General features: G+C 59.5%; 1 protein-coding gene across 5 annotated transcripts in view; it reads left to right on the top strand.

The window, feature by feature from the left end:
• SYMPK (symplekin scaffold protein) overlaps positions 1-24124 on the top strand; it is a 33399-nt gene extending 9275 nt beyond the window's left edge. For 2 of the 5 annotated variants that reach the window (XM_065571500.1, XM_065571498.1), the window contains exons 2-27: positions 197-439; positions 1592-1657; positions 2111-2164; positions 2678-2751; positions 3472-3598; positions 3915-4164; positions 4349-4519; positions 9727-9966; positions 10616-10770; positions 11078-11228; positions 11907-12141; positions 13747-13897; positions 13975-14210; positions 14842-14923; positions 15260-15373; positions 15750-15897; positions 16414-16574; positions 18516-18624; positions 18891-18991; positions 19680-19770; positions 20118-20219; positions 20314-20501; positions 21805-21981; positions 22571-22660; positions 22920-23225; positions 23831-24124. In XM_065571500.1, the coding sequence (XP_065427572.1) occupies positions 332-439; positions 1592-1657; positions 2111-2164; positions 2678-2751; positions 3472-3598; positions 3915-4164; positions 4349-4519; positions 9727-9966; positions 10616-10770; positions 11078-11228; positions 11907-12141; positions 13747-13897; positions 13975-14210; positions 14842-14923; positions 15260-15373; positions 15750-15897; positions 16414-16574; positions 18516-18624; positions 18891-18991; positions 19680-19770; positions 20118-20219; positions 20314-20501; positions 21805-21981; positions 22571-22660; positions 22920-23225; positions 23831-24001 (3858 nt within the window). In that variant the 5' untranslated portion in view covers positions 197-331 and the 3' untranslated portion in view covers positions 24002-24124. Of the gene's footprint in view, positions 1-193; positions 440-1591; positions 1658-2110; positions 2165-2677; positions 2752-3471; positions 3599-3914; positions 4165-4348; positions 4520-9726; positions 9967-10615; positions 10771-11077; positions 11229-11906; positions 12142-13746; positions 13898-13974; positions 14211-14841; positions 14924-15259; positions 15374-15749; positions 15898-16413; positions 16575-18515; positions 18625-18890; positions 18992-19679; positions 19771-20117; positions 20220-20313; positions 20502-21804; positions 21982-22570; positions 22661-22919; positions 23226-23830 lie in introns of all 5 variants that reach the window. The other 3 variants (XM_065571501.1, XM_065571499.1, XM_065571502.1) reach the window with 2 other exon arrangements.
• The last annotated feature ends 220 nt before the right edge of the window (positions 24125-24344 follow it).

Genomic DNA, 24344 nt, shown 5'->3' with positions numbered 1-24344 from the left:
TATCCCATGGGGGCAGTGGGGCAGGCTGGGGTTCCTGTGGGGTGACAGGGCATCCAGGCCTGGGTGGTGCCAGGGAGGGGCTGGGGGTATCTGGGTGGGAGGATGTTAGACTGGGGCAGTGGGGTGGCCTGGGCTTCCCTGGGGGGGGGCTAGGGATTGTGTGGGGCAGGGTGCTAATTAGTCTCCTCGTTAGCAGCCGGAGCAGAGAGCCCCTGGGCCGGAGAGACGGAGCTGCCCTCTCACCCATCCAGCCCTGGGCACAGACACCTTGGCAGGGGCATCGACCCGCTCTCGGCTGGGAACGGCTCACGCGCCGGGTGCCCCCGTCGCCATGGCCAGTCGCGCAGGGGAGGGCAGCAATGCCCGCATGAGCATCGCCTCCCAGTTCTTCACCCAGGAGGAGGGCAGCGGCACAGACAGCATGACCACCTCGGAGAGGGTGCGTGGTGCGGGGAACAGTCAGTGAAGGCTGAACGGTCAAGTGGGCTGGGAGTCAGGCCCTGGTCCCTTTTAGCCCTAGACCAGGGACAAGAGAGGTGGCTCTGATCTGGCATCGGGTCTTGCACACTAGCAGCCCAGGGGTTGGGGGAATGGGATACAGGGCCTTTCCCCTCTAGGGGTCACCACTCCCAGAGCAGGGGGAGCGGCTGGCTCCTGGGTGTTGGGACTGGGATAAGGCCTTTCCCTGTAGGGAGCGCCGACTCTATTCCAACCCCAGGGCAGGGGGAGTGGCTGGCACCGGGGTTTGTGGAACAGGTTACAGTCTGTTCACCTCTTGCTAATTACAGTCCAGTTTTGAAGCGTATCGTGAAGGGCTAAATGTTGGGGCCACATGACATGCCCCTCAGTGATCCTTCTGTACAGTGTGTTTATTGGCTCTGTCTGGTTCTTGCGAGGCAGCGTAGTCCGGGGGCAGGGCACCAGTCTGGGACTTGGCAGACCTGGCATCTATCCCGGCTTTGCCGCCTCCCCACTGGGTGAACTTTGGCACATCCCTTCCTCTCCCTGGGCCTGGTTCCCCTCCCGCCTTTTGCCTGTCTTGTCTGCACGGCTTTTATCCCAGGGTCACTAACGCAGGGGCGGGATGGGTTACTTTTCCTGGTATATTGCACTGGTGCAACCCTGGCGTGGACTCAGTTACTCTGGCATCAAAGTGCCTTATCCTAGAATTCCCCTTCCCCATACCAATATAAGCACCTTTACACTGGTACAGTGGCATCCACGCTGGAGGGAAACTAGACTGGTGTGGGTAGCCTAGCACAATGAGCACCTGATCTCAGGGGCTCTAGGCACTACCATAATGCTAGTGAGGTGGGTGTCCGTCACCATGGCAGCTGTCACCTTTCGTCGTGTACCCCTCCCGAGCTACCCGTGTGTCGCCCCTCTGTACCGGGCAGGACTTCTAACTTCGTTGCCATCTCTGCTTCCGGTGCTGCTTTGTGCCGCATGAGCGGTTAACTTAGGACTGTCCTAAGCTCCCAGCCTAGCTTGGCCCTTGGGTGTTGCCTCCTTTGTCGGTTTGCTCTGTCTTGCGAAAGATTCCTCGGAGCCAGGCCAGTCTTCGATTCCTTTGTGCCTCCTCTCTCTGCAGGTGGTGGATCTGTTAAACCAAGCTGCCCTGATCAGCAACGACTCTAAAATCAACCTCCTCAAACAGGTGAGCTGCTCCTCCCTGCAGCAGTGGGATGACAGCGGGCTGGAATGCAGGGAGCTGGGAAGAGCTGTACAGGGGCACGAGGCCCCGTGCCTGCCTGTCGAAGGTGTAGCCAGCAGGGCCAGGGTCAAATAGCATCCGCTTTTCTTTCATGCCCCCCAGATTCCTCCCCGGCCTTCTCCTAAGGACCCACACCTTCCCCATCTCTCTAGCCATTGGCCTCTCTCTGGCTTCCCCAAGATTCTCTGATTCCACCTGGCACCTTGCAGGGACAGGACCTGCTGCTGGGCTCACTTGGCTCTGTGTGGAGCTCCTTGGTGTTGCAGAAACGCTGGACAGCGGCTGGGTCCATGGGGCAGGGTGCTGCGCTGGGGGGAGGCCGAGAGGCGATGGCTGATGCTGCAAACCCCTCCATCTGCCTGGGTCTCACCCCCTGCCGTTCCGCTTTCCCCACAGGTCCAGGAGCTAATTATAAACAAGGACCCCACGCTGCTGGATAACTTCCTGGATGTGAGTAGCCCTGGGCGCCACGTTGGGGTGCCGGGGACTCCTCTGAAAACTGCCTTTCCTGACTCTCCTTGTGCCCATGGCAAGGGCCGGTGCAGTACCGCTGGCGCTGCAGGCCCTTCACTTACCCCCCCTCCCCTCCCCCCCCGGACGGCTGAGTGAGGTGGAGAACTCCTCGGATTGACACAGAGCATTAACTGCCCGCTCAGCGGGGCTATGGTGGTGGGGGGGTTTGAGGTATGAGCGGCTGCCTAAAGGCTGCCTGGGTTTCAAGCTGGAGCCCCAGACGCCCCTCAAGCCTGCTGTGTCCTGGGCAGTGCCAGGGCTGGCTGGCAGCGTAGACTGCTCAGTGTCAAACGCTGGCCCGTGGCGTGTGAATATTCTCACCTGGGCCTCACCTAAAGCTTTCCGCAGCCGCCTCCCTGCCCTGCCCTGGCCCCCTTCCCCCTCTCGGCCAGCTCTGCTGCCTGGTGGGCAGCTGGGGCCGGCCCTGACCGCCTGCCTCTCCGGCTGCAGGAGATCATCGCCTTCCAGGCAGACAAATCCATCGAGGTGCGGAAGTTTGTCATCGGCTTCATAGAAGAGGCCTGGTAAGGACGGATTTGCTGCTGCCTCCCAGAGCCACTGGGTGTAATTCTCCTTCTCCTAGAGCTTCCAAGCCCTCAGGGTGCTACAGATCTGTACGGCACCTAGTTGGGAGCCCCAGCCAGCCAGCTCCTGCCCCACGCCCCACAGGCAGCAACCGCTGGGACTCTCCCATCCCGCTCCCTACAGCATCCCCTGCTGGGAGGGACTGAGTCTCGGAGCTCCCTTCAGCCAGCATAGGAGCGTCCCAGCAGCAGCCTGCAGAAGGGAAGTTGGCTACCTACGGACCGGAGGGACTGGGCTTTTGCCTGGGGGTGGCGTCCGGGGCAGGGCAGGCGCTTATCCCTTGTCTCCAGCTAAGATCCCTGTTGTGAGCAGGGCCTGGTGGGTTACAACGAGGGCTGCGAAAAGTCAGGACTCCTGGGTTCTATTCCCAGCTGTGGGAGGAGAATGGAGTCAAGTGGTGAGGGCAGGGGGGCTGGGAACCAGAACTCCTGGGTTCTACGCCTTGATCTGCCATTGACTCCCTGTGTGACCTTGGCAAGTCCCTCCCCTGCCTCAGTTTCCCCACCTGTACAAGGGGTGAGGTTTCCGTAGAAGCCAATTGCTCTGGTCCAGGATGAGGGTCTGGTTGCTGCGGTAGCTGCTTGCCCCACCTCCAGCCAGCGCTGTCTGTCTCCCCCCTGAGTTTGCTGTCTCTCCCCCCCCCTCCCCCCTGTCCCCAGCAAACGGGACATCGAGCTGCTGCTGAAGCTCATCGCCAACCTGAACATGCTGCTGAAGGACGAGAATGTCAACGTGGTGAAGAAGGCCATCCTCGCCATGACCCAGCTCTACAAGGTGGCGCTGCAGGTGAGTGCCCCTCAGCCAGCCTGCGCAGCCCACGGCTCTCCCAGCAGGGGGCGCTGGCTGTCGGGGGAGCTCCCGGTTACTGCAGCCCTGGCCTCTCCCAGCAGGGGGCACTGCAGGGCGCTGGCTGGGGGTGGAGCTCCTGGCTACTCCAGCAGGAGGCGCTGTGGAGAATGGGATGGGGCACTGGGTGTGGGGAGAGCACCTGGCTACTCCAGGCCCGGCCTCTCCCCGCAGGGGGTGCTGTGCTCGGCAGCTGGCCTCGTCAGTGCTCGGTGGCCGGCCTCGGCGCTCACCCCTCCCTTCTGGCTCCCGGCAGTGGATGGTGAAGTCCAAGGTCATCAACGACCTGCAGGAGGCCTGCTGGGAGATGGTGTCGGCCATGGCCAGCGATATCATCCTGCTGCTGGACTCGGACAACGACGGCATCCGCACCCACGCCATCAAGTTCGTGGAGGGGCTGATCATCACGCTGTCGCCCCGCATGCCCGACTCGGACGTGCCCAAGCGCCACGAGAACGACATCAGCCTCGACCGCATCCCCAAGGACCACCCCTACATCAAACACAGTGAGTGGGGGCCCAGCCGGGCTCTAGGAGCCGGGTCGGGTGACCCGCTGCCAAGGCAGCCGGGGGGTGCTGCTGGCACGCGGCCCCCTCACCCCAACAGCCTTCCCCCACCCCTAACCTGCCTTCCCCCACGTGGCCCGTGGCTTGTGGCCGTGCCATGACCCCGCCGGCTCCTGCCTTTCAGATGTGCTGTGGGAGGAGGGCAAGGCGGCCCTGGAGCAGCTGCTGAAGTTCATGGTGCACCCGGCCATCTCCAGCATCAACCTCACGGCGGCGCTGGGCTCCCTGGCCTCCATCGCCCGCCAGCGGCCCATGTTCATGGCCGAGGTGATCCAGGCCTACGAGACCCTGCACGGTAAGCGCTGGCCCCGCCAGGCCGGGCTCCGCCTCGGAGACCCCCTCCCTGGCCTGAGCTGCTGGGCCCGGCACTTGGCCTCTCTGGGGCCTCAGCTGGGGAGCCCAAAGGGCTTTGTGTGTGTTAATGAACGAAATCCCAATGCTTGTCCTGGCTCCCAGCCGCACCCCCCACTCCCTGTCCAGGAATAGAACCCAGGAGTCCTGCCCCTCCCACCCTTTGCACCCCACTCCCTACCCAGGAGTCCTGACCCTGGGCCCCTCCCTCGCCCTGCACCCTAGAATCATAGAATCATAGATTATAGGACTGGAAGGGACCTCGAGAGGTCATCGAGTCCAGTCCCCTGCCCGCATGGCAGGACCAAATACTGTCTAGACCATCCCTGATAGACATTTATCTAACCTACTCTTAAATATCTCCAGAGACGGAGATTCCACAACCTCCCTAGGCAATTTATTCCAGTGTTTAACCACCCTGACAGTTAGGAACTTTTTCCTAATGTCCAACCTAGACCTCCCTTGCTGCAGTTTAAACCCATTGTTTCTGGTTCTATCCTTAGAGGCTAAGGTGAACAAGTTCTCTCCCTCCTCCTCATGACACCCTTTTAGATACCTGTAAACTGCTATCATGTCCCCTCTCAGTCTTCTCTTCTCCAAACTAAACAAACCCAGTTCTTTCAGCCTTCCTTCATAGGTCATGTTCTCAAGACCTTTAATCATTCTTGTTGCTCTTCTTTGGACCCTTTCCAATTTCTCCACATCTTTTTTAAAATGCGGCGCCCAGAACTGGACACAATACTCCAGCTGAGGCCTAACCAGAGCAGAGTAGAGCGGAAGAATGACTTCTCGTGTCTTGCTCACAACACACCTGTTAATGCATCCCAGAATCATGTTTGCTTTTTTTGCAACAGCATCACACTGTTGACTCATATTTAGCTTGTGGTCCACTATAACCCCTAGATCCCTTTCTGCCGTACTCCTTCCTAGACAGTCTTTTCCCATTCTGTATGGGTGAAATTGATTTTTCCTTCCTAAGTGGAGCACTTTGCATTTGTCTTTGTTAAACTTCATCCTGTTTAACTCAGACCATTTCTCCAATTTGTCCAGATCATTTTGAATTATGACCCTGTCCTCCAAAGTAGTTGCAATCCCTCCCAGTTTGGTATCATCCGCAAACTTAATAAGCGTACTTTCTATGCCAATATCTAAGTCGTTGATGAAGATATTGAACAGAGCCGGTCCCAAAACAGACCCCTGCGGAACCCCACTCGTTACGCCTTTCCAGCAGGATTGGGAACCATTAATAACAACTCTCTGAGTACGGTTATCCAGCCAGTTATGCACCCACCTTATAGTAGCCCCATCTAATTTGTATTTGCCTAGTTTATCGATAAGAATATCATGCGAGACCGTATCAAATGCCTTACTAAAGTCTAGGTATACCACATCCACAGCTTCACCCTTATCCACAAGGCTCGTTATTCTATCAAAGAAAGCTATCAGATTGGTTTGACATGATTTGTTCTTCACAAATCCATGCTGGCTGTTCCCTATCACCTTACCACCTTCCAAGTGTTTGCAGATGATTTCCTTAATTACTTGCTCCATTATCTTCCCTGGCACAGAAGTTAAACTAACTGGTCTGTAGTTACCTGGGTTGTTTTTATTTCCCTTTTTATAGATGGGCACTATATTTGCCCTTTTCCAGTCTTCTGGAATCTCTCCCGTCTCCCATGACTTTCCAAAGATAATAGCTAGAGGCTCAGATACCTCCTCTATTAGCTCCTTGAGTATTCTAGGATGCATTTCATCAGGCCCGGGTGACTTGCAGGCATCTAACTTTTCTAAGTGATTTTTAACTTGTTCTTTTTTTATTTTATCCGCTAAACCTACCCCCTTCCCATTAGCATTCACTATGTTAGGCATTGCTTCAGACTTCTCGGTGAAGACCGAAACAAAGAAGTCATTAAGCATCTCTGCCATTTCCAAGTTTCCTGTTACTGTTTCTCCCTCTTCACTAAGCAGTGGGCCTACCCTGTCTTTGGTCTTCCTCTTGCTTCTAATGTATTGATAAAAAGTCTTCTTGTTTCCTTTTATTCCCGTAGCTAGTTTGAGCTCATTTTGGGCCTTTGCCTTTCTAATCTTGCCCCTGCATTCCTGTGTTGTTTGCCTATATTCCTCCTTTGTAATCTGTCCTAGTTTCCATTTTTTATATGACTCCTTTTTATTTTTTAGATCGTGCAAGATCTCATGGTTAAGCCAAGGTGGTCTTTTGCCACATTTTCTATCTTTCCTAACCAGCGGAATAGCTTGCTTTTGGGCCCTTAATAGTGTCCCTTTGAAAAACTGCCAACTCTCCTCAGTTGTTTTTCCCCTCAGTCTTGATTCCCATGGGACCTTACCTATCAGCTCTCTGAGCTTCCCAAAATCTGCCTTCCTGAAATCCATTGTCTCTATTTTGCTGTTCTCCCTTCTACCCTTCGTTAGAATTGCAAACTCTATGATTTCATGATCACTTTCACCCAGGCTGCCTTCTACTTTCACATTCTCAACGAGTTCCTCCCTATTTGTTAAAATCAAGTCTAGAACAGCTTCCCCCCTAGTAGCTTTTTCAACCTTCTGAAATAAAAAGTTGTCTCCAATGCAGTCCAAGAATTTGTTGGATAGTCTGTGCCCCGCTGTGTTATTTTCCCAACATATATCCGGATAGTTGAAGTCCCCCATCACCACCAATTCTTGGGCTTTGGATGATTTTGTTAGTTGCTTGAAAAAAGCCTCATCCACCTCTTCCCCCTGGTTAGGTGGCCTGTAGTAGACTCCTAGCATGACATCTCCCTTGTTTTTTGCCCCTTTAAGCCTAACCCAGAGACTCTCAACACTTCCGTCTCCTATGTCCATCTCTACCTCAGTCCAAGTGTGTACATTTTTAATATATAAGGCAACACCTCCTCCCTTTTTCCCCTGTCTATCCTTCCTGAGCAAGCTGTACCCATCCACACCAACATTCCAATCATGTGTATTATCCCACCAAGTTTCAGTGATGCCAACAATGTCATAGTTGTATTTATTTATTAGCACTTCCAGTTCTTCCTGCTTATTGCCCATACTTCTCGCATTTGTATATAGGCATCTAAGATACTTGTTTGATCTTTCCTCCCAGTTTTGTCCTGACTCTCCTTTCTCTCTGCCAGTATAGCCCATACTCCCTCTTGTTTCCGACCCATCTCCCCGGTCTCCATGTTCCCCACTTACCTGTGGGCTTTGCTCACCTGTCCCCGTCGAACCTAGTTTAAAGCCCTCCTCACTAGGTTAGCCAGTCTGTGGCCGAATAGGGTCTTTCCTCTCCTCGAAAGGTGAACGCCATCTCTGCCTAGCAGTCCTTCCTCAAATAGCATCCCGTGGTCTAGGAAGCCAAAGCCCTCCTGGCGACACCATCTTCGCAGCCAGGCATTCACCTCCATGATGCATCTGTCTCTGCCCGGGCCCCTACCTTTGACAGGAAGAATTGAAGAGAATACCACCTGCGCTCCAAACTCCTTCACCCGTACTCCCAGAGCCCTGTAGTCACTCTTGATCCGCTCAGTGTCACACCGCGCAGTATCATTTGTGCCCACATGGATGAGTAGCATGGGGTAGTAGTCAGAGGGCTGGATAATCCTCGACAATGCCTCCGTAACGTCTCTGATACGGGCCCCCGGCAGGCAGCATACCTCCCGAGATGAAATGTCAGGGCGACAGATGGGCGCCTCCGTCCCCCTCAGCAGAGAGTCTCCGACCACCACTACCCTACGTTTCCTATTCGCAGTGGTGGCAGCAGACTCTCCAGCCTTAGGGGTACGAGGCTTCTCCTCCTTTACTGTAGGGAGTGATTCCTTCTTTCCTGTATCAAGAAGAGCATAACGGTTACCTATAACCACGGCAGGAGGGTTCGGAGCAAGGGTGGAGCACTGCCTGCTGCCAGAAGTAACCAGCTGCCAGCGTCCACCCTGAGCCATCTCCTCCTCCACCAGTGGTGTATCAGCAGTCCTGTGTACTGGGACAGCTACCTCAGCTGTCTCCACATGGACACTGTCGAGGAATTGCTCGTGGATACGGATGCTCCTCAACCTAGCCACCTCCTCCTGTAGCTCTCCCACCTGCTGCCTGAGAGATTCCACCAGCAGGCACCTCTCACATTGGATGGTCCCCCCAGCCTGGATATCAGTAAGTGGAAATTGCAAGTTACAGTCTTTGCAAAACCACACCAGGATCTGGGTAGAGGCATCCATGCTCAGGCGCTCTGTCTGGCTACAGGCACAGGTGGAGGAGACAGTAGCAGTGCTGGCACAGGTGTTGCGGGTCTTCCTAACCATCGTAAGCCTCCCTCTGTCAAACTCCCGTCTGCAGCCCCCTGTCAGCTGAAAGGGTTGTTTAAGCAAAAAGTTATGAATGTAGTTGCTTTATAGGTATTAAGGGGAATCAAGAGTAAACGGATGGAACCAGCAAGGGACCCTCGCCCCCTTCCTGCTCCCCTTCCAAACTCCCTTGTGAAACTCCCTGTTAGCAGCCCCTGGTCGCAAAGCTCCCTGGTCGCTTGTGCGCTGCTTTATAAAGCCCTGGCCTGTATGAATGCCCCGCCCACTGATGAAGGCTCAGCCACTTACCAGAGGCTTCTAGCTTTCAAACCTTCCAACTGCCAGCCACAGCACACGGTCCTTCAAACAACCAAAACAAACAAACAGACCCAAAAGGGTGCTGTATTGCTCCTCCTTCACCTGGAGAACTCCCTTGTGAAACTCCCTGTTAGCAGCCCCTGGTCGCAAAGCCCCTACTCCCTACCCAGAGCCAGGACGAGAACCCAGGAGTCCTGACGCTCAGCCCCTCCCTCGCCCTGCACCCCACTCCCTACCCAGAGCCAGGACGAGAACCCAGGAGTCCTGACGCTCAGCCCCTCCCTCGCCCTGCACCCCACTCCCTACCCAGAGCCAGGACGAGAACCCAGGAGTCCTGATGCTCAGCCCCTCCCTCGCCCTGCACCCCACTCCCTACCCAGAGCCAGGACGAGAACCCAGGAGTCCTGACCCTCAGCCCCTCCCTCGCCTTGCACCCCACTCCCTACCCAAAGCCAGACCCCAGGCTTAGCCCAAGCCTCCGTCCTACAGCGGGTCCCTTCTAGGGCAGCCCCCCTCCCGCGTACCTGACGCCCCTTCCATGTCGCCCTCCTGCCAGCCAACCTGCCGCCGACACTGGCTAAGTCCCAGGTGAGCAGCGTCCGCAAGAACCTGAAGCTGCACCTGCTGAGCGTGCTGAAGCACCCCTCGTCCTTCGAGTTCCAGGCGCAGATCACCACCCTGCTGGTGGACCTGGGCACCCAGCAGGCCGAGATCACCCGCAGCATGCCCAGCCTGAAGGAGCCGCGCAAGCGCCCGCGGGACGAGAGCGACCCGGCCCTGAAGAAGATGAAGATGGGTGAGGGGGGCGGGGCGGGCCTCGCTCTGCTGGCAGGCCCCATTTAGCAGCCAGCATTCCTGGGGGTGGGGTGCCTTGGGAGATCGGGTGCAGGCAGGTGAGAGCTTGTCCCAGTTCCCAGAGGGAGGTGATCGAGGGAACAGCTCAGTTACTCCAGTCCCAGCCTCCCCCAGCAGGGGGCGCTGTGGTGGGAGCTCCCAGCTACTCCAGTCCCAGCAGGGGGCGCTGTGGGGGGAGCTCCCAGCTACTCCAGTCCCAGCAGGGGGCACTGTGAGGGCATGGGAGCACTGGCATCCCAGACGTCATCTGAATTGGGCCCCGGGGTGCAGCCTGCACAGCAAAGTCAGGGATCCAGAGGCGCGGAGCAGCCAGTCGTTTCTAAGGCAGTGAAATCCCTCCCCAGGGCTGGGTAAGGTTGGCAGGGGGCAGCATGTGGGGCGGAAGCTGCCTCCCTTCTGCTGGGGCCTTACCAGCTTTGGACCCTAAGGTGCCGGTCCCAGGGGCTGCTGGGAAGGTGTAGCTCTGTGTGCACACGGCATCTGCCAGGAGCCTGCCCTCCGCTGCTGGGCCTGGGATGGGGATGGCGCCAGCCCTGGCTGTCTGGGGCTGGCAGTGCCCCTCGACTCTAACCCCAGGCTCTCCGGCACAGAGCCAGCTCTCGGGGAGGATGATGAGGATAAGGACCTGGAGCAAGCGGCCGCGCCACCGCCCAAGCCCTCTGCCCAGACCAGCACCCATTCGGACACGGACATCACGGCCGAGTTCCTGCAGCCCCTGCTGACGCCGGACAACGTGGCCAATCTGGTGGGTGAGGTTAGGCCCTGGCTTGGTGCTGGCGGGTCCCCGGGCCCCCTGAAATGCACACACCCCCTCTCCACGCTTAGACACGCTGTCGGGGGGCGCTCTCCCTGCAGTGTGGTCTCTAACCTGCTGGCCTGGTGGGAAGCTGGGGAGGCCTCGCTGCTGGAAACAGCTCTTGGCCTCGGCTGGCTGGCTGGGGGGGGGGGGCTGGGCCTAGAGTGCAGGGCCTGGGGCCCGTAAGAGCAGAGCCCTCTGCAGGGTGTCCCCCGGCGGGCTGCGTCACGGCCATGTCCTGCCTGTCCTGCCCCAGGTGCTGATCAGCATGGTGTACCTGCCCGACACCATGCCCGCCTCTTTCCAAGCCACCTACACCCCCGTGGAGTCGGCCGGCACAGACGCCCAGATCAAGCATCTCGCCCGCCTGATGGCCACCCAGATGACGGCCGCAGGGCTTGGGCCAGGTACGTCTGCTGGGGGGAAGTGGGGGGCTCCCTTGTAGCACAGGTAGAGCTCTGGGGGAAGGGTAGCTAACGTCGGGGAGATCTCAGACTCGTGCCACCTCCCCTGCTTCCCCAGCCTTCAGGAGCCCTCCCCGTCCACAAGATGCCTTGCTGCCTGCTGGGGGTGAGTGCTTTCCAGAGGGTGGGGGGGCTGAAGGTCGGGATTGAGGACCACTGGCTGAGCTGTGGGGGGAACCCAGGGCTGGGCTAGCAGGGGGCTGTGGGTCAGGAGTGAGGGGCACTGGCTGAGCTGTGGGGGGAACCCAGGGCTGGGCTAGCAGGGGGCTGTGGGTCAGGAGTGAGGGGCACTGGCTGAGCTGTGGGGGGAACCCAGGGCTGGGCTAGCAGGGGGCTGCGGGTCGGGAGTGAGGGGCACCGGTAGAGCTGGGGGCATGGAACCGGAGGGCTGGGCTAGCAGGGGGCTGCAGGTCGGGAGTGAGGGGCACAGGCAGAGTTGGGGGGGGGGCTAGGCTGGCAGGGGGCTGTGAATTGGGATTGAGGGGCGTCGGCAGAGCTGAGGGTAGCTGAAGCTCTTGTTTCCCGGCTCCACTCTCCTTCCCTTGGGGCTGGTGCCCGGGGGCCGAATGGCTCTGCCTGGCCTCGCGTGGGCACCGTGAGTGAGCCGGCTCCTTGGCACAGGCTCCTCTCCCCGTCCCCCAGGCGTGGAGCACACCAAGCTGCTGAAGGAGGAGCCGAAGGAGGAGAAGCTGGTGAAGCCCGAGAGCGTGCTGATCAAACGGCGCCTGTCCTCGCTGTCCCAGGGCCAGGCCATCTCCGTGCTGGGGGCACAGGGCTGCGTCACTATCCTCCTGGAGCAAGAGGCCCCCCAAGCCAAGCGGCGTCCGGAGCCCATCATCCCGGCCACCCAGCCCAGGTGAGGCCTTTTCGGGGGCGGGCGCTCAGGGTCTGTGCTGAGCCCGGGGTTTATAGTCTCCCGGGAGGTACCCCAAGAGGTCGCGCCCTTTCCAGGGCTGCCTGACGGCGCTGCAGATACTAACAGGCACTGATCCCCGATGGGGTAAAACCTCTCTGAGCAGGAGTCTGCCCGTCAGACCGGCTGGGCAGAGCTCCCGGCGGGCAGCAGGGGGTGCTGCCGAAGAGCGAGCTCTGAGTCCCTGCACCAGAGCATCATAGAATCGCAGGCCCGGGAGGGACCTCGAGAGGGCAACTAGGACCACGTAATAACTCGCCCGCCCCTGCCAGCTGTTCGTCTTAAAAACCTCCAGGGACTGAGATTCCAACCCGCCCTGGGCTTAGCTACCCCGACAGGAACTTGTTCCTAATGTCTGACCTAAACCGCCCGGGCTGCAATTCAAGCCCATTGCTTCTTGTCTTATTCTGAGAGGTTAACGAGAACAATTTTCACCCTCCTCCTTGTAACAACCTTTTATGTACTTGAAACTGTTATGTCCCCGCTCAGTCTTCTCTTCTCCAGACTAAACAAACCCAGTTCATTCAGTCTTCCCTCATAGGTCATGTTTTCTAGACCTTTCATCATTTTTGTGACTCTTCTCTGGACTCTCCAATTTGTCCACATCTTCCCTGAAATGTGTTGCCCAGAACTGGACACAATACTCCAGTTGAGGCGTAATCAGCGCGGAGTAGAGCAGAAGAATGACTTCTCGTGTCTTGCTTACAACACTCCTGCTAATACATCCCAGAATAATGTTCGCTTTTTTTGCAACAGCGTTACACTGTTGACTCTCTGGCCCCAGATCCCTTTCCGCAGTACTCCTTCCTAGGCCCTCATTTCCCATTTTGTATGTGTGCAACTGATTGTTCCTTCCTAAGTGAAGCACTTTGCATTTGTCCTTATTGAATTTCATCCTATTTCCTTCAGACCATTTCTCCAGTTTGTCCAGATCATTTTGAATTTTAATCCTCTCCTCCAAAGCACTTGCAACCCCTCCCAGCTTGGTATCGTCCGCAAACTTTATAAGTGTCCTCTCTATGCCGTTATCTAAATCACTGATGAAGATATGGAACAGAACCGGACCCAGAACCGATCCCTGCAGGACTCCACTCCACGTGCCCTTCCAGTTTGACTGTGAACCACCAATACCATTGGGAGGGCTTTAGGTCAGCGAAGAGGCATGGAGGTTATGGCACTTTGTCCTGGCGGGAGCCATGCCAGGCTCCTGTGGGGCCCCTCACGGGATCTCTCTATGTCCCCATTGTTAACACACCTCTCTGCCCCCTCCAGTCCATAGTCCTCTGGCTGCCAAGCCCTGTTGAATTCCTGGTCCTGCTGCCGTTAACACTCAGGTGCTGATTTTTCCCAATCCCCCATGACGTATGTTGAGTCCAGCCAGTTCTTGATGGCACGTTCCCACTGCCCAGACGCCTGGGCCCTTCCTGCTTTGCTCAGTGGGTAGTGCTGCCAAGCCGAACGGGTAATCTGAGGCGTGGGTGGTTTGTGAGAGCGTTACAAACCATGCCCGCCTCCGGCGCTGAGCCGCGCTCTAACTCCCCGCTCCAGGCTGGCAGGCGCCGGCGGGCGCAAGAAGGTTTTCCGCCTGAGCGACGCGATCAAGCCGCTGACGGACGTGCAGATGGAGAAGCTGAAGCTGGGAGCCGTGAAGCGGATCCTGTGTTCAGAGAGAGCCGTCGCCTGCAGCGGGGCGGCCCAGGTAGGCACCGGCTCGGCCGCAACGGGGCAGGGCCTGGGTACCGTCCGTGCCTGACCCTCCCCTTCTCTCGTCCCCAGGCCCGTGTCAAGATCCTCTCGTCCCTGGTGACCCACTTCGACATGCCCCTGAAGAGCGAGGTCTTGGCCTTCATCCTGGACGACATCCGCAACCGGCTGGACCTGGCCTTCGCCTGGCTGTACCAGGAGTACAACGCCTACCTGAGCACGTACCCGTCCGGCTCCCTGGACAGCTACGACGAGTGCCTCATCGGCCTGCTCTCCGGCCTGCAGGAGAAGCCAGACCAGAAGGATGGGTGAGTGGCCCCGCTGTGGGGGAGGAGCTGAGAGGCCGAGTCTTCCCGGCCTGGGTCACTGGTCTGGACCCAGACTAGCCTGGGTCAGGGACACACGCTTGGGGTAAGCTTAGCCTGTCCCATGAGCTGCGACCCTGCTGGGATGTCAGTGCTGTGAGCTTCCTCCCAGCAGTGCCTAGCTCGGGCTCCAGCGCTGCGAGCTTCCTCCCAGCGGTGTCTGCGGCAGCTAGGGCTCCATCAGCGTGACCAGCCGGGATTCCTGCAGCGTAACTAACGCTCCTGCTGGGACCAGCTCCCTGCCGTGCGTGGGACTGCCAGCCTGGCCTGCCCCGCCATGCTAGGAAGGGTTTCCAGGGGGCAGATGTCCCCATCACGCAGCAGTGAGCATCCTCACTCCATCCCAGCAGGGGGGCGCAAGGGCTCTGGAGCCGGCACTCTCAGCTGGAGACATCTGCCTGCACTTCCTGTCCTAAGCATCCTGGATAATGTCATGGGGCAGGGGTTCTCTCCCTTTTCCAGCCCTGGCCCACCCCAGAGGTGGCTGCATCTCAGGGGCAGGGGAAGGGCCCCTTTTCAAAGGGAACCTGGGGGCTGCAGCCCAGTGGTGATGGTCTGTGTGTGCCCCCTGCAGGATCTTCACCAAGGTGGTGCTGGAAGCCCCGCTCATCACAGAAAGCGCCCTGGAGGTGATCCGCAAGTACTGCGAGGATGAGGTGGGTTCGAGGAGCAGGGAGGGGAGAGCGGCTATTAAAGAGGCACCGTCCTTGCCCAAGAAGATTCTAACCGACCCCACTGATCCCTCTTACAGGGGGGCAGGGCGAGACTGGCATCTCCCCATCACATGGTGTGTGCACCCAGTATCTACGGGCAGGGTCCTGTGGTTCCCGCCCCACTGCCCGCGTCCCTCGCCTGGCACTTGCCTGTCCGCATTAGATCAAGCTGCTCTGGCTGAATGCATGGAGCCGAGTCCCAAGCCTGTGCGGGGGGGGTGGGGGGTGCCGAGCCGAGCCCCTGGGGGACCATCTGCTCACTGGGGTCGTCTGTCGCAGAGCCGCACCTACCTGGGTATGTCCACCCTCCGGGACCTGATCTTCAAGCGCCCGTCCAGGCAGTTCCAGTATCTGCACGTGCTGCTGGACCTCAGCTCCCATGAGAAGGACAAGGTGCGTCAGGCAGCCGGAGGCCGGTGTCCTGTGGTATTGTCCAGCCCCTCTGTGCATTCATTCAGCCCGGCTCGTTCCCCCAGATACTGCCTCAGGCCAAGGACCCGCCGCCCTGGCCGCGAAGTCTCCGGAATCCTGCCAGTGAGACCCGTAACTCAGCTCCTCACTGCTCCCCCGGTGTCCTGAGCGAGACGGAGGGTTCCCAGTGGCGTCCTAGCCAGATCCCAGTCTGTCCCCAGCAGCTAGCCACGATTCCCCGCCTGGAGCGCTCGTGTGGCATTGCTGTGTAGCTGTCTTCAGCTGCCCCCTGCCCCAGAGGTGGCCGCCCCTCAGTGCTGAGTGGGCACTCCCCTCACACGCCGCGTCTGCCCCGCAGGTCCGCCAGCAGGCGATCCTCTTCATCAAGCGCATGTATGAGAAGGACCAGCTGCGGGAGTACGTGGAGAAGTTTGCGCTGAACTACCTACAGCTCCTGGTGCACCCCAACCCCCCGTCTGTGCTTTTCGGTGCCGACAAGGACACAGGTAACAAGGCGGGGCCATGCGGGGGGTGGGGACGACCAGTGAACATGGGCTGCTCTCCCTGTCGCTAGTTGGTGGGTCAGATCTCCCCTACAGCGCTGGGCTGCGGCACTAGTCGTGTGGGGATCCCCCAGCCTGGTGCTGGTGACTGTTCCCTGCTCGGTGATCAGAGGAAGGAGACCTGTGCTCGTAGCCGTGGGGAATTCCAGGGCATCTCAGGCCCATGGCTGGGTTCTGCCCACGAGCCGGCGTTGCCGTGGTTAGCGCTCCAACCCCGCTGTGCTGGTAGCCGTCTGGTGCTTCCACAGCCGCGGATCCGAGAGACCCTCCTTAGAGTTAATGGGGCCAGCAGCTGGCCCCTTCCTGCAGTCTGAGCCCATCCCTCGGTTCCCTGCTGGACTGTCGCCCTGGGTGCAGGCTGGCTCCGGAGGTCGGGGCGGCCGCTGCGCTTCCCCTGGTTCTCCCGCTGCGGTCGTTCGCTGGCAGCCCCGCGACCGATCTCCCTCCCTTGTCGTGCAGAGGTGGCTGCTCCCTGGACCGAGGAGACGGTGAAGCAGTGTCTGTACCTGTACCTGGCCCTGCTGCCGCAGAACCACAAGCTGATCCACGAGCTGGCGTCGGTCTACACGGAGGCCATCGCTGACATCAAGCGCACCGTGCTGCGGGTCATCGAGCAGCCGGTGAGCACGGCGGGAAAGGCTCTGCGGGGACCCCCTGCAGCGGTACAGGGCTGTCTGTGCAGGTGGGACAGAGAACTGTGGCCACTGCAAGGCCGACCCCAAAGCAGGGCTGGAGACTGAATTCCAAGCTAGGCTCTTGGGGCACGGGCCATCTTCATGCTGTTTGTACAGCCCCTAGCACCATGGGGGGCTGCTCCATGACCGGGACTCCTAGATGCGCCCGTAATACACCTAATAGCAAAGCAAAAGTACAGTGCCTCGCACAATGGGGTCCTGGCTGCGACTGTGGTTCCCAGGCGCTACCGTAATACACCTAATAATGATCCAGGCAGATGGGTCCCACTTTCTATTAAGGTTCAGGTTAGAAATAAAGGGTTAATGGATGATTGACAGTTGTCTTAAAACTGGGTTGATCAGCTGTTCTGGAGTCCAGAAATCCCCAGCTGGAAGGGGCCTCAGGAACTCATCAAGCCCAGCCCCCTACGCTGAGGCCGGGCCAAGTAAGCCTAGACCAGCCCTGACGGGTTCGTCCAGCCTGATCTTAAAATCCTCTCTGGACGGGGGTCCCACAGCCTCCCTGGGAACCCTGTTCCAGAGCCGAACTCCCCTGAGAGTTGGAAAGTCCTAATATCTCACCTCACTCTCCCTCGCTGCAGATTAAGCCCATTGCTTCTTGTTCTCCATGTCCACTGAAGGTAGAACGATCGATCCCCGTCCTCTGTATACAGCCCTTAACGAATTTGACAACTGTTCTCCACTCCCTGCTCCTTTCTCAAGGCTAAACGTGCCCAATTTTTTTTTTAAGCTTTCCTCCTTGGCCAGGTTTTCGAAACCTTGGATCGTTTCTCTTGCTCTTCTCTGGACTCCCTCCAGTCTGTCCACCTCTTTCCAGAACTGGACCCCGTTCTCCAGCTGGGGCCTTCCCCGGTGCCGAGTACAGCAGGGCAGTTACGCCCCGTGTCTTTCCTGCGACGCTTCTGGTGAATACACCCAGAACAATGTTCGCCTTTTTCACGGCTGCATCAAATTCTTGGCTCATGTTCAATGTGCGATCCGCTCCACTGCCCAGCTCCTTCTCAGCAGTACGACCCCCTAGTCATTCCCCATTTTGTAGCTGTGAGTTTGATTTTTCCTTCCTAGGTGCAGTACTTTGCACTTGTCTTGATGGAATTTCCTCTAGTTGAATTCTAACCCTCTCCTCCAAAGCGCTTGCACCCCTCCCAGCTCGGTGTCAGTTGCAGGTTTTATAATCCCACTCTGTTCTCTGGCTCAGCAATGAAAATACTGAAGGGTAGCGGCCCCAAGACCGACTCCTGTGGGACCCCGATAGATACGTCCTCTCAGTTGGGCAGCGAACCATTGATAGCGGCGCTTTGTGCCCCCACTTTATAGCAATTCCATGTCAAGCGCGTTTCCCTAGTTTGCTTCTGAGACTGTCAGGTGGGACTGTCAAACCTGACGAAAATCAAGCTGCATCCTGTCTGCTTTCCCCTACCTGTGAGATCAGTACCCCTGTTGGAGGAGGCAATGGTCTTGACAAATCCATGCTGGCCATTCCAGACTGCTCCTGACCATGGCTCAGAGCCATCTCTGGTGGGCAGCCCGCCTGGGGTCTGTGATCTGCTTGCAGCCTCTGTCCACTCCACGTTGCCTTTTCTGAACAGAACCTAAAGCAGGAGCGTCCCGTGCAGACTCCAGCCTCTGGCGGGGAAGGTACAAACGAAGAGCGTTACCTGGCCGCGCTGCACGGATCGGGTTAGCCGGCTGCTGGGGTCCCAGGAGTGTGGGGGTTTGGGGTACTTGGCTGCGCTCCACTGGCTGGGGGGGTGGGGCACGGCCGTGTTGCGCGTGCTGACTCGGCACGGTTGGTTCCTTTCCCCCGCGATCCGTGGTGATTCTCCTCTGAGGCTGCGTCTTCCTTCTCTCCCCCTCCTTGCCCAGATCCGTGGGATGGGGATGAACTCCCCGGAGCTGCTGCTGCTGGTGGAGAACTGCCCCAAAGGGGCTGAGACCCTGGTGACTCGGTGCCTGCACAGCCTGACGGATAAAGGTATCAGTGCCCCGCCCCACACTGCCACCGTTACCCCCCCCCCAGCAGGCACTGCCCTCTAGATGGGTGGGCATTCGGAGGGCTAGAGCAGGGCTGTTGGCTTTTCTCCCTGGCTGGCTGTCCTGCCCTGTGCCTCAGTTTCCCCTCAAATGGGAATGTTGCTTCCCCAAGCGTTCTTCACACACACACACACACACCCCAGCGCTGGGCTCCCCCGGCTGCTCTCCAGCCCCTCCCCCGGCGCTGACCTGCCCTTGCTCTCGCAGTGCCCCCGTCTCCCGAGCTGGTGAAGCGAGTTCGCGATCTCTACCACAAGCGACTCCCGGATGTCCGGTTCCTCATCCCCGTCCTCAACGGCCTGGAGAAGGTAGGACCCCGTGGGGCCTGGCGGGCGCTGCTGAGCCAGGCAGGGCTCCTGGCGTCTTGCCTGGCCCAGCTACTGCCACGGCCGGAGTGGGGGTAGTGGCTGGACAGCCACTGCCTAGGGGAGACTGTTCTTATGGGAGGCAGTGGGCTCGAGTGGTTAGAGTGGGGGGTGGGGTCTAATGGACAGACCAGGGAGGGGGGTGGGAGCCAGGACTCCTGGGTTCCATTGGGAGTGGGGTCTAGTGGTTAGAGCAGGGTAGGGGGCTGGGAGCCATGACTCCTGGGTTCCATCCTTGGGGAGGGAGGTGGGGGAGCATCTAGTGATTAGATGGGTGGAGGGAGCTGGGAGCCAGGGCTCCTGGGGTCTAGAGGTTAGAGCAGGGTGGGGGGCTGGGAGCCAGGACTCCTGGGGTCTAGTGGTTAGAGTGGGGTGAAGGGCTGGGAGCCAGGACTCCTGGGTTCCATTGGGAGTGGGGGGAGTGGGGTCTAGTGATAAGAACGAAGGGGATGGGGAGGCTGGGAGCCAGGACACCTGGGTTCCGATCCTGGCTTTGTCACTGGCTCAGTGTGACCCCGAGTCCGTCCTGTCCCCTTGCCGTGCCTCAGTCTCCCCTGTGTTAAATAGGCCGGAGGGTTGTGTGGCATAACCGATATCTGCCAAGCTCTTCCTCTCCCTCTCCCTCCCCCAGAAAGAGGTGATCCAGGCTCTGCCCAAGCTCATCAAGCTGAACCCCATCGTGGTGAAGGAGGTGTTCAACCGCCTCTTGGGGACGCAGCACGGTAGGTGCCGAGCCGAGGGGCCAGCTGCCGACGTGATGCTGGGAGATGGGCTGGTGCCGACGGACCCCGGGGGGCAATGGTGCCATGACACTGAGTGGGAGGACAATTGGGGTGTCAGTCCTCCCACGTCCATTCCAGGCGGGGGTAGGAGCTTCACGGCCCAGCCAGGGAGAAGCCTGAACCTGGGAAGTTTCAGGGGCCCCATCTCGTGTCTCTTGTGGGGAGCCTGGGGGAGAAACCGATCTGGGCAGCAGGGCCCTAGGCCACCCAGCACAAGCCTCCCACTAGTGGGTCTGCACAGACAGCCCGGCCTCCCCGCTCAGCCTCCCCCTCTTTGCCCTGTGCAGGCGAAGGGAATTCGGCCGTGTCCCCCCTGAACCCTGGGGAGCTGCTCATCGCCCTGCACAACATTGACTCCGCCAAGTGCGACATGAAATCCATCATCAAAGGTAAGGGGGTGCCGGAGCCCTGCCGCTCCGTGTGTCTCAGCCACACCCCCAAATCCCCGGCGGCCTCGGCTGACGTCATCTCTTCCTCCCACAGCCACCAACCTGTGTTTCGGGGAGAGGAACGTCTACACGTCAGAGGTGCTGGCCGTGGTGATGCAGCAGCTGATGGAGCAGAGCCCCCTGCCCATGCTGCTCATGAGAACGGTCATCCAGTCGCTGACCATGTACCCACGCCTAGGCGGCTTCGTCATGAACGTCCTGTCCCGCCTCATCATGAAGCAGGTGGGAACCCGGCCCTGCGGCGCCTCCTGCGGCCCGGCCAGGCAGCCTAGCGCTGGGACCCCGGCACAAGCTAAGCTGGGTTGGGTTAGCCCCGGAAATCCCAGGGCTTCGAAGGAGTTTATGGAGGGGATGGTATGATGGGATAGCCTAATTTTGGCAATTAATTGATCTTTGACTGTTAGCGGTAAATATGCCCGATGGCCTGTGATGGGACACCGGATAGGGTGGGATCTGAGTTACTACAGAGAATTCTTTCCTGGGTGCCTGGCTGGTGAGTCTTGCCCACATGCTCAGGGTTTAGCTGATCGCCATATTTGGGGTCGGGAAGGAATTTTCCCCAGGGCAGATTGGCAGAGGCCCTGGGGGGTTTTCGCCTTCCTTTGCAGCGTGGGGCACAGGTCACTTGCTGGAAGATTCTTGCACCTTGAAGTCTTGATTTGAGGACTTCAGTAGCTCAGACATAGGTCAGGGGTTTGATACGGGAGAGGGTGGGTGAGATTCTGTGGCCTGCGTTGTGCAGGAGGTCAGACTAGAAGATCATAATGGTCCCTTCTGACTTTAAAGTCTACGAGTCTATGAGTGGGGGGGGGGGGGGGATGATCCACTAGAGGGCGCTCTTCTTGCTGAGGCCCTGTTAAGCCAGTGTACTGGAGCGAGGGTGCTCTGGAGCTGGCATTGTCATCTCCCGGCTGAGCCGTCCCCCTAAGATCCCGTCGCTGGCTTCTGTTCAGTCCACTGTCCTGGCCCATTCCCCCTCTCCTTTCTTCGGCCTCCCTCAGTCCTACTCCTTGCACTTAGTCTGCACTTCCTGTCCTAAACTGCCATGCACTGGTGGCATCTGGCTGTTGATCAGCCGCCAGGTTCCTCCCCAGAGGTGGCCGCATCCTAGCACCAAGGAAAGTGATTTTTCCGAAGTAGCTGAGGGAGGGGCAGCTCTTCACCTGTCCCCCCAGACAGCCCAGATCTCCATTTCTCAACCCTGCTCCCCCTCGGGTGCGGGCTCCAGAGGTGCATGTGACACCGCCAGGCCTCTGCCCCGCTCCAGGTGCACCTTGCTCCTCCGCCAGTTGCCCTGGCTTTCAGCACTGCCTCTGGGTGGGCATCTCCCCAGCTGGTGGCTGGCTGCTTCCCAGCAGAGGGACGCCTGGCTCATGCCCCAGCAAAGCCCTGGCCAGAGCCAGGGTGACCCGCTGGCACGTGGAGGGCTGGTTGAATTGACTGCCCCTTGTGCCCACGTGTGGGTGTGTGGGGGAGGGCATAGTGGAAAGGCCCCTCTCTTAACCCTCCCCCTTCACCCTCCCAGGTTTGGAAGTACCCTAAAGTGTGGGAGGGCTTCATCAAATGCTGCCAGCGCACCAAGCCCCAGTCCTTCCAGGTCATCCTGCAGCTCCCTCCGCAGCAGCTCAGCGCCGTCTTCGAGAAGTGCCCCGAGCTGCGGGAGCCCCTGCTGGCCCACGTCCGCTCCTTCACCCCGCACCAGGTACTGGCCTGCCCCCTGGAGGGCAGGGGGGAGTCGGGCAGGAGATCGGGGGCTGAGTGTAATCTGGGTGGGGGAGGCGCAGGGGAGGGCACACAAGTGATGGTGGGGTAGGCAGCTGCCCTTCCCTTTAATAATTAGGGACAGACTGCAGGGCCCCAGCTTCCTTTAGGGTTTGTTCTCACCCTCTTCCCTCAAGGCTCCAGTGCCCCCACCATCACCCTCCTGCCCCCCCTGGAGCCTGATGAAAGTTTGCTCCCTAGTGTGCTGGGCTCTGCCCCTGTTTGGCGGTGTCCCCCCAGCAGTGGGGCTCCCAGCTCTCCCCTAGGGGACACCGCTCCCCAGCCCCCCAGGTGCAGCTGTCAGCCCTTGCTCAGGCTTTAAACTCACCTGCTGCGACTAGTGACTGCCCCCGTCCCAGGGTAGGTCCTTACGGGCCGGCCAGTTCTCTCTCTAGTTGGGAGCTGGCCGTTCCCAGGGCAGGGGAGAGGCTGGAGCTCCGGACCCAGGGCAGCGGGCACTGGGCGCCTGGACCCGTGCTCCCGCATGCCTCATTCACCCGGTCCCTCTTTCCCCTCCCCACCCCGCACAGCAAGCGCATGTCCCCAACTCCACCATGACCATCCTGGAAGCCAGCAGCAAGCAGGAAGTGGAGGTGAAAGACTCCCAGCCGCTGGAGGAGGTGAGCGGAGACGCCTGGGCTGGGAACCGGGCCGGGGAGGGAGTAAGCCGGTACCCGAAGGCACAGAACAGAGCCATGCGCTCAGGGAGGTGCTGCGGGGGGGACTCTCAGACCAGCCCCGTGGCTAATGCTCTGCTGCAGAGGCCCAGGGGAGCGGGGTCTCCAGCCCAGCCTCTCTGAGGGGAGTCCTTTGCTACCCCGACTCGACGGGATGGGGAGGGGTCCCTTCCCTGGCTGACCGTGCTTTGTCCCCGGGCAGGAGGAGCTGGAACCGGTGCCCCTCCTCCCACGCATGTCCCAAGACATGATCGCTCTGCGGCTGGCCCAGGAGAAGGCCCTCAAACGCCAGCTGGAGGAGGAGCAGAAACTGAAGCAGCCGGCCAGCCAGCCGCGCCCTGCCCACGCCCTGGCACCGCTGCCCGCCGAGGAGCCCATGGACTTCCGGGAGGAGGGTCCCGAGGTGGAAACGCCCACCATCTTCATCAGCATGCAGGAGGAAGAGGAGGGTTCAGGCGGAGACGGGTCCCTGTTGGACTCCAGCGTGGAGGGGCCCCTACCTGCGAAGGTACGTTCTGGGGGCGGACGGGCGCTTGGCAGAGCTCGTCTGTGGAGTCAGGGCTGCACCCAGCCAGGGTCCCATTAACCCCTCGCTGGCCTCAAAGCTTCCTACTACTTCTTGGCCCCCAGTGTCCCCTAGCACAGAGGCGGGTACGGAGAGCTGTTCTGGCCACGAGGGGGCCCTCTCCAAACACTGCAGCATCAGGGGCCCTGCCCCATGGTGGTCAATGTGGCTCCCCCACCGAACCCCTGTGCAGCCACTGACCCTGCCCTGGGGGCAGGGCTGCTCCAGCCCCACTGGTCTCATTGGCCAAAGGATGGAGCCAAGGGCCTGCCCAGTGCCTTTGGCCCCTCCCCTTCCTGCCTGAGGCTGGGAAACCGAGGCTGATGTAGCGATCTTGGAGGGGGGGGGGTGGGGAGTGCCCCAGGATAAGTGAGGGGCGGTTGAAGAGATCCCAGGTGGGGATGACGTGATCCCCTCTTTAGGGTCGGGGTAGCAGTTAAAGCTAGAAGCCAGCTCAACAATGGGTCCCTTGGTCTGTCCGGCTGTGGGGCTGGGGTATCTCCATTCATGAGGCGTCTCGTCTGCCCCCTTTCCCTGCCCCACACCAGGAAGCGAAGAGCAAGGAGGCGGGAGCCAGCAGCACCGCTGACGAGGGAGCCGAGAGCAAGCCAGAGAGCCTCACGCCGGAGGAGCCGGTGCCCGGCGGACCCCAGCCCGTCAGCCAGCCGGAGGAGCTGCCAGAGCCTGGGGCGGAGCAGGAGCAGAAAGCAGAGAGCTGATGGGGCGGGGCAGTGCCAGCCCCTGCAGGGCAAAGATACTCTGGGGGGAGGGTGGGGAGGAGCAGAAACTGCACAGCTAACAGCCTGGATCTGGGTTAAATAAAGAATCGCTGTTCCTGGGCCCTTCTGCCTCCTTGTGTGCGTGGGGCGCGTCCCTCCCTCCAGCTGGGTTCATCTCCCGGACCCTCCAGAGCAATCTCCCCCAGGAGAGAAAGGGGGTGAGAGAGGGGGGTGGGGCCTGGTGGGGTGTGAGGGAGGGTAGATGAGGGATCAGGGAGGGGCAGTGGGTGTGGCGGGAAGGGGGCAGAGGGTGGTGCCTGGTGGGGGGTGAGGGTGGATGGCA

The sequence above is a fragment of the Chrysemys picta genome, chromosome 17 (assembly GCF_011386835.1).
Source record: "Chrysemys picta bellii isolate R12L10 chromosome 17, ASM1138683v2, whole genome shotgun sequence".
NCBI lineage: Eukaryota > Metazoa > Chordata > Testudines > Emydidae > Chrysemys > Chrysemys picta.
The sequence above is the reverse complement of the archived record's forward strand: the minus strand, read 5'-3'. Positions and strand labels throughout refer to the sequence as shown.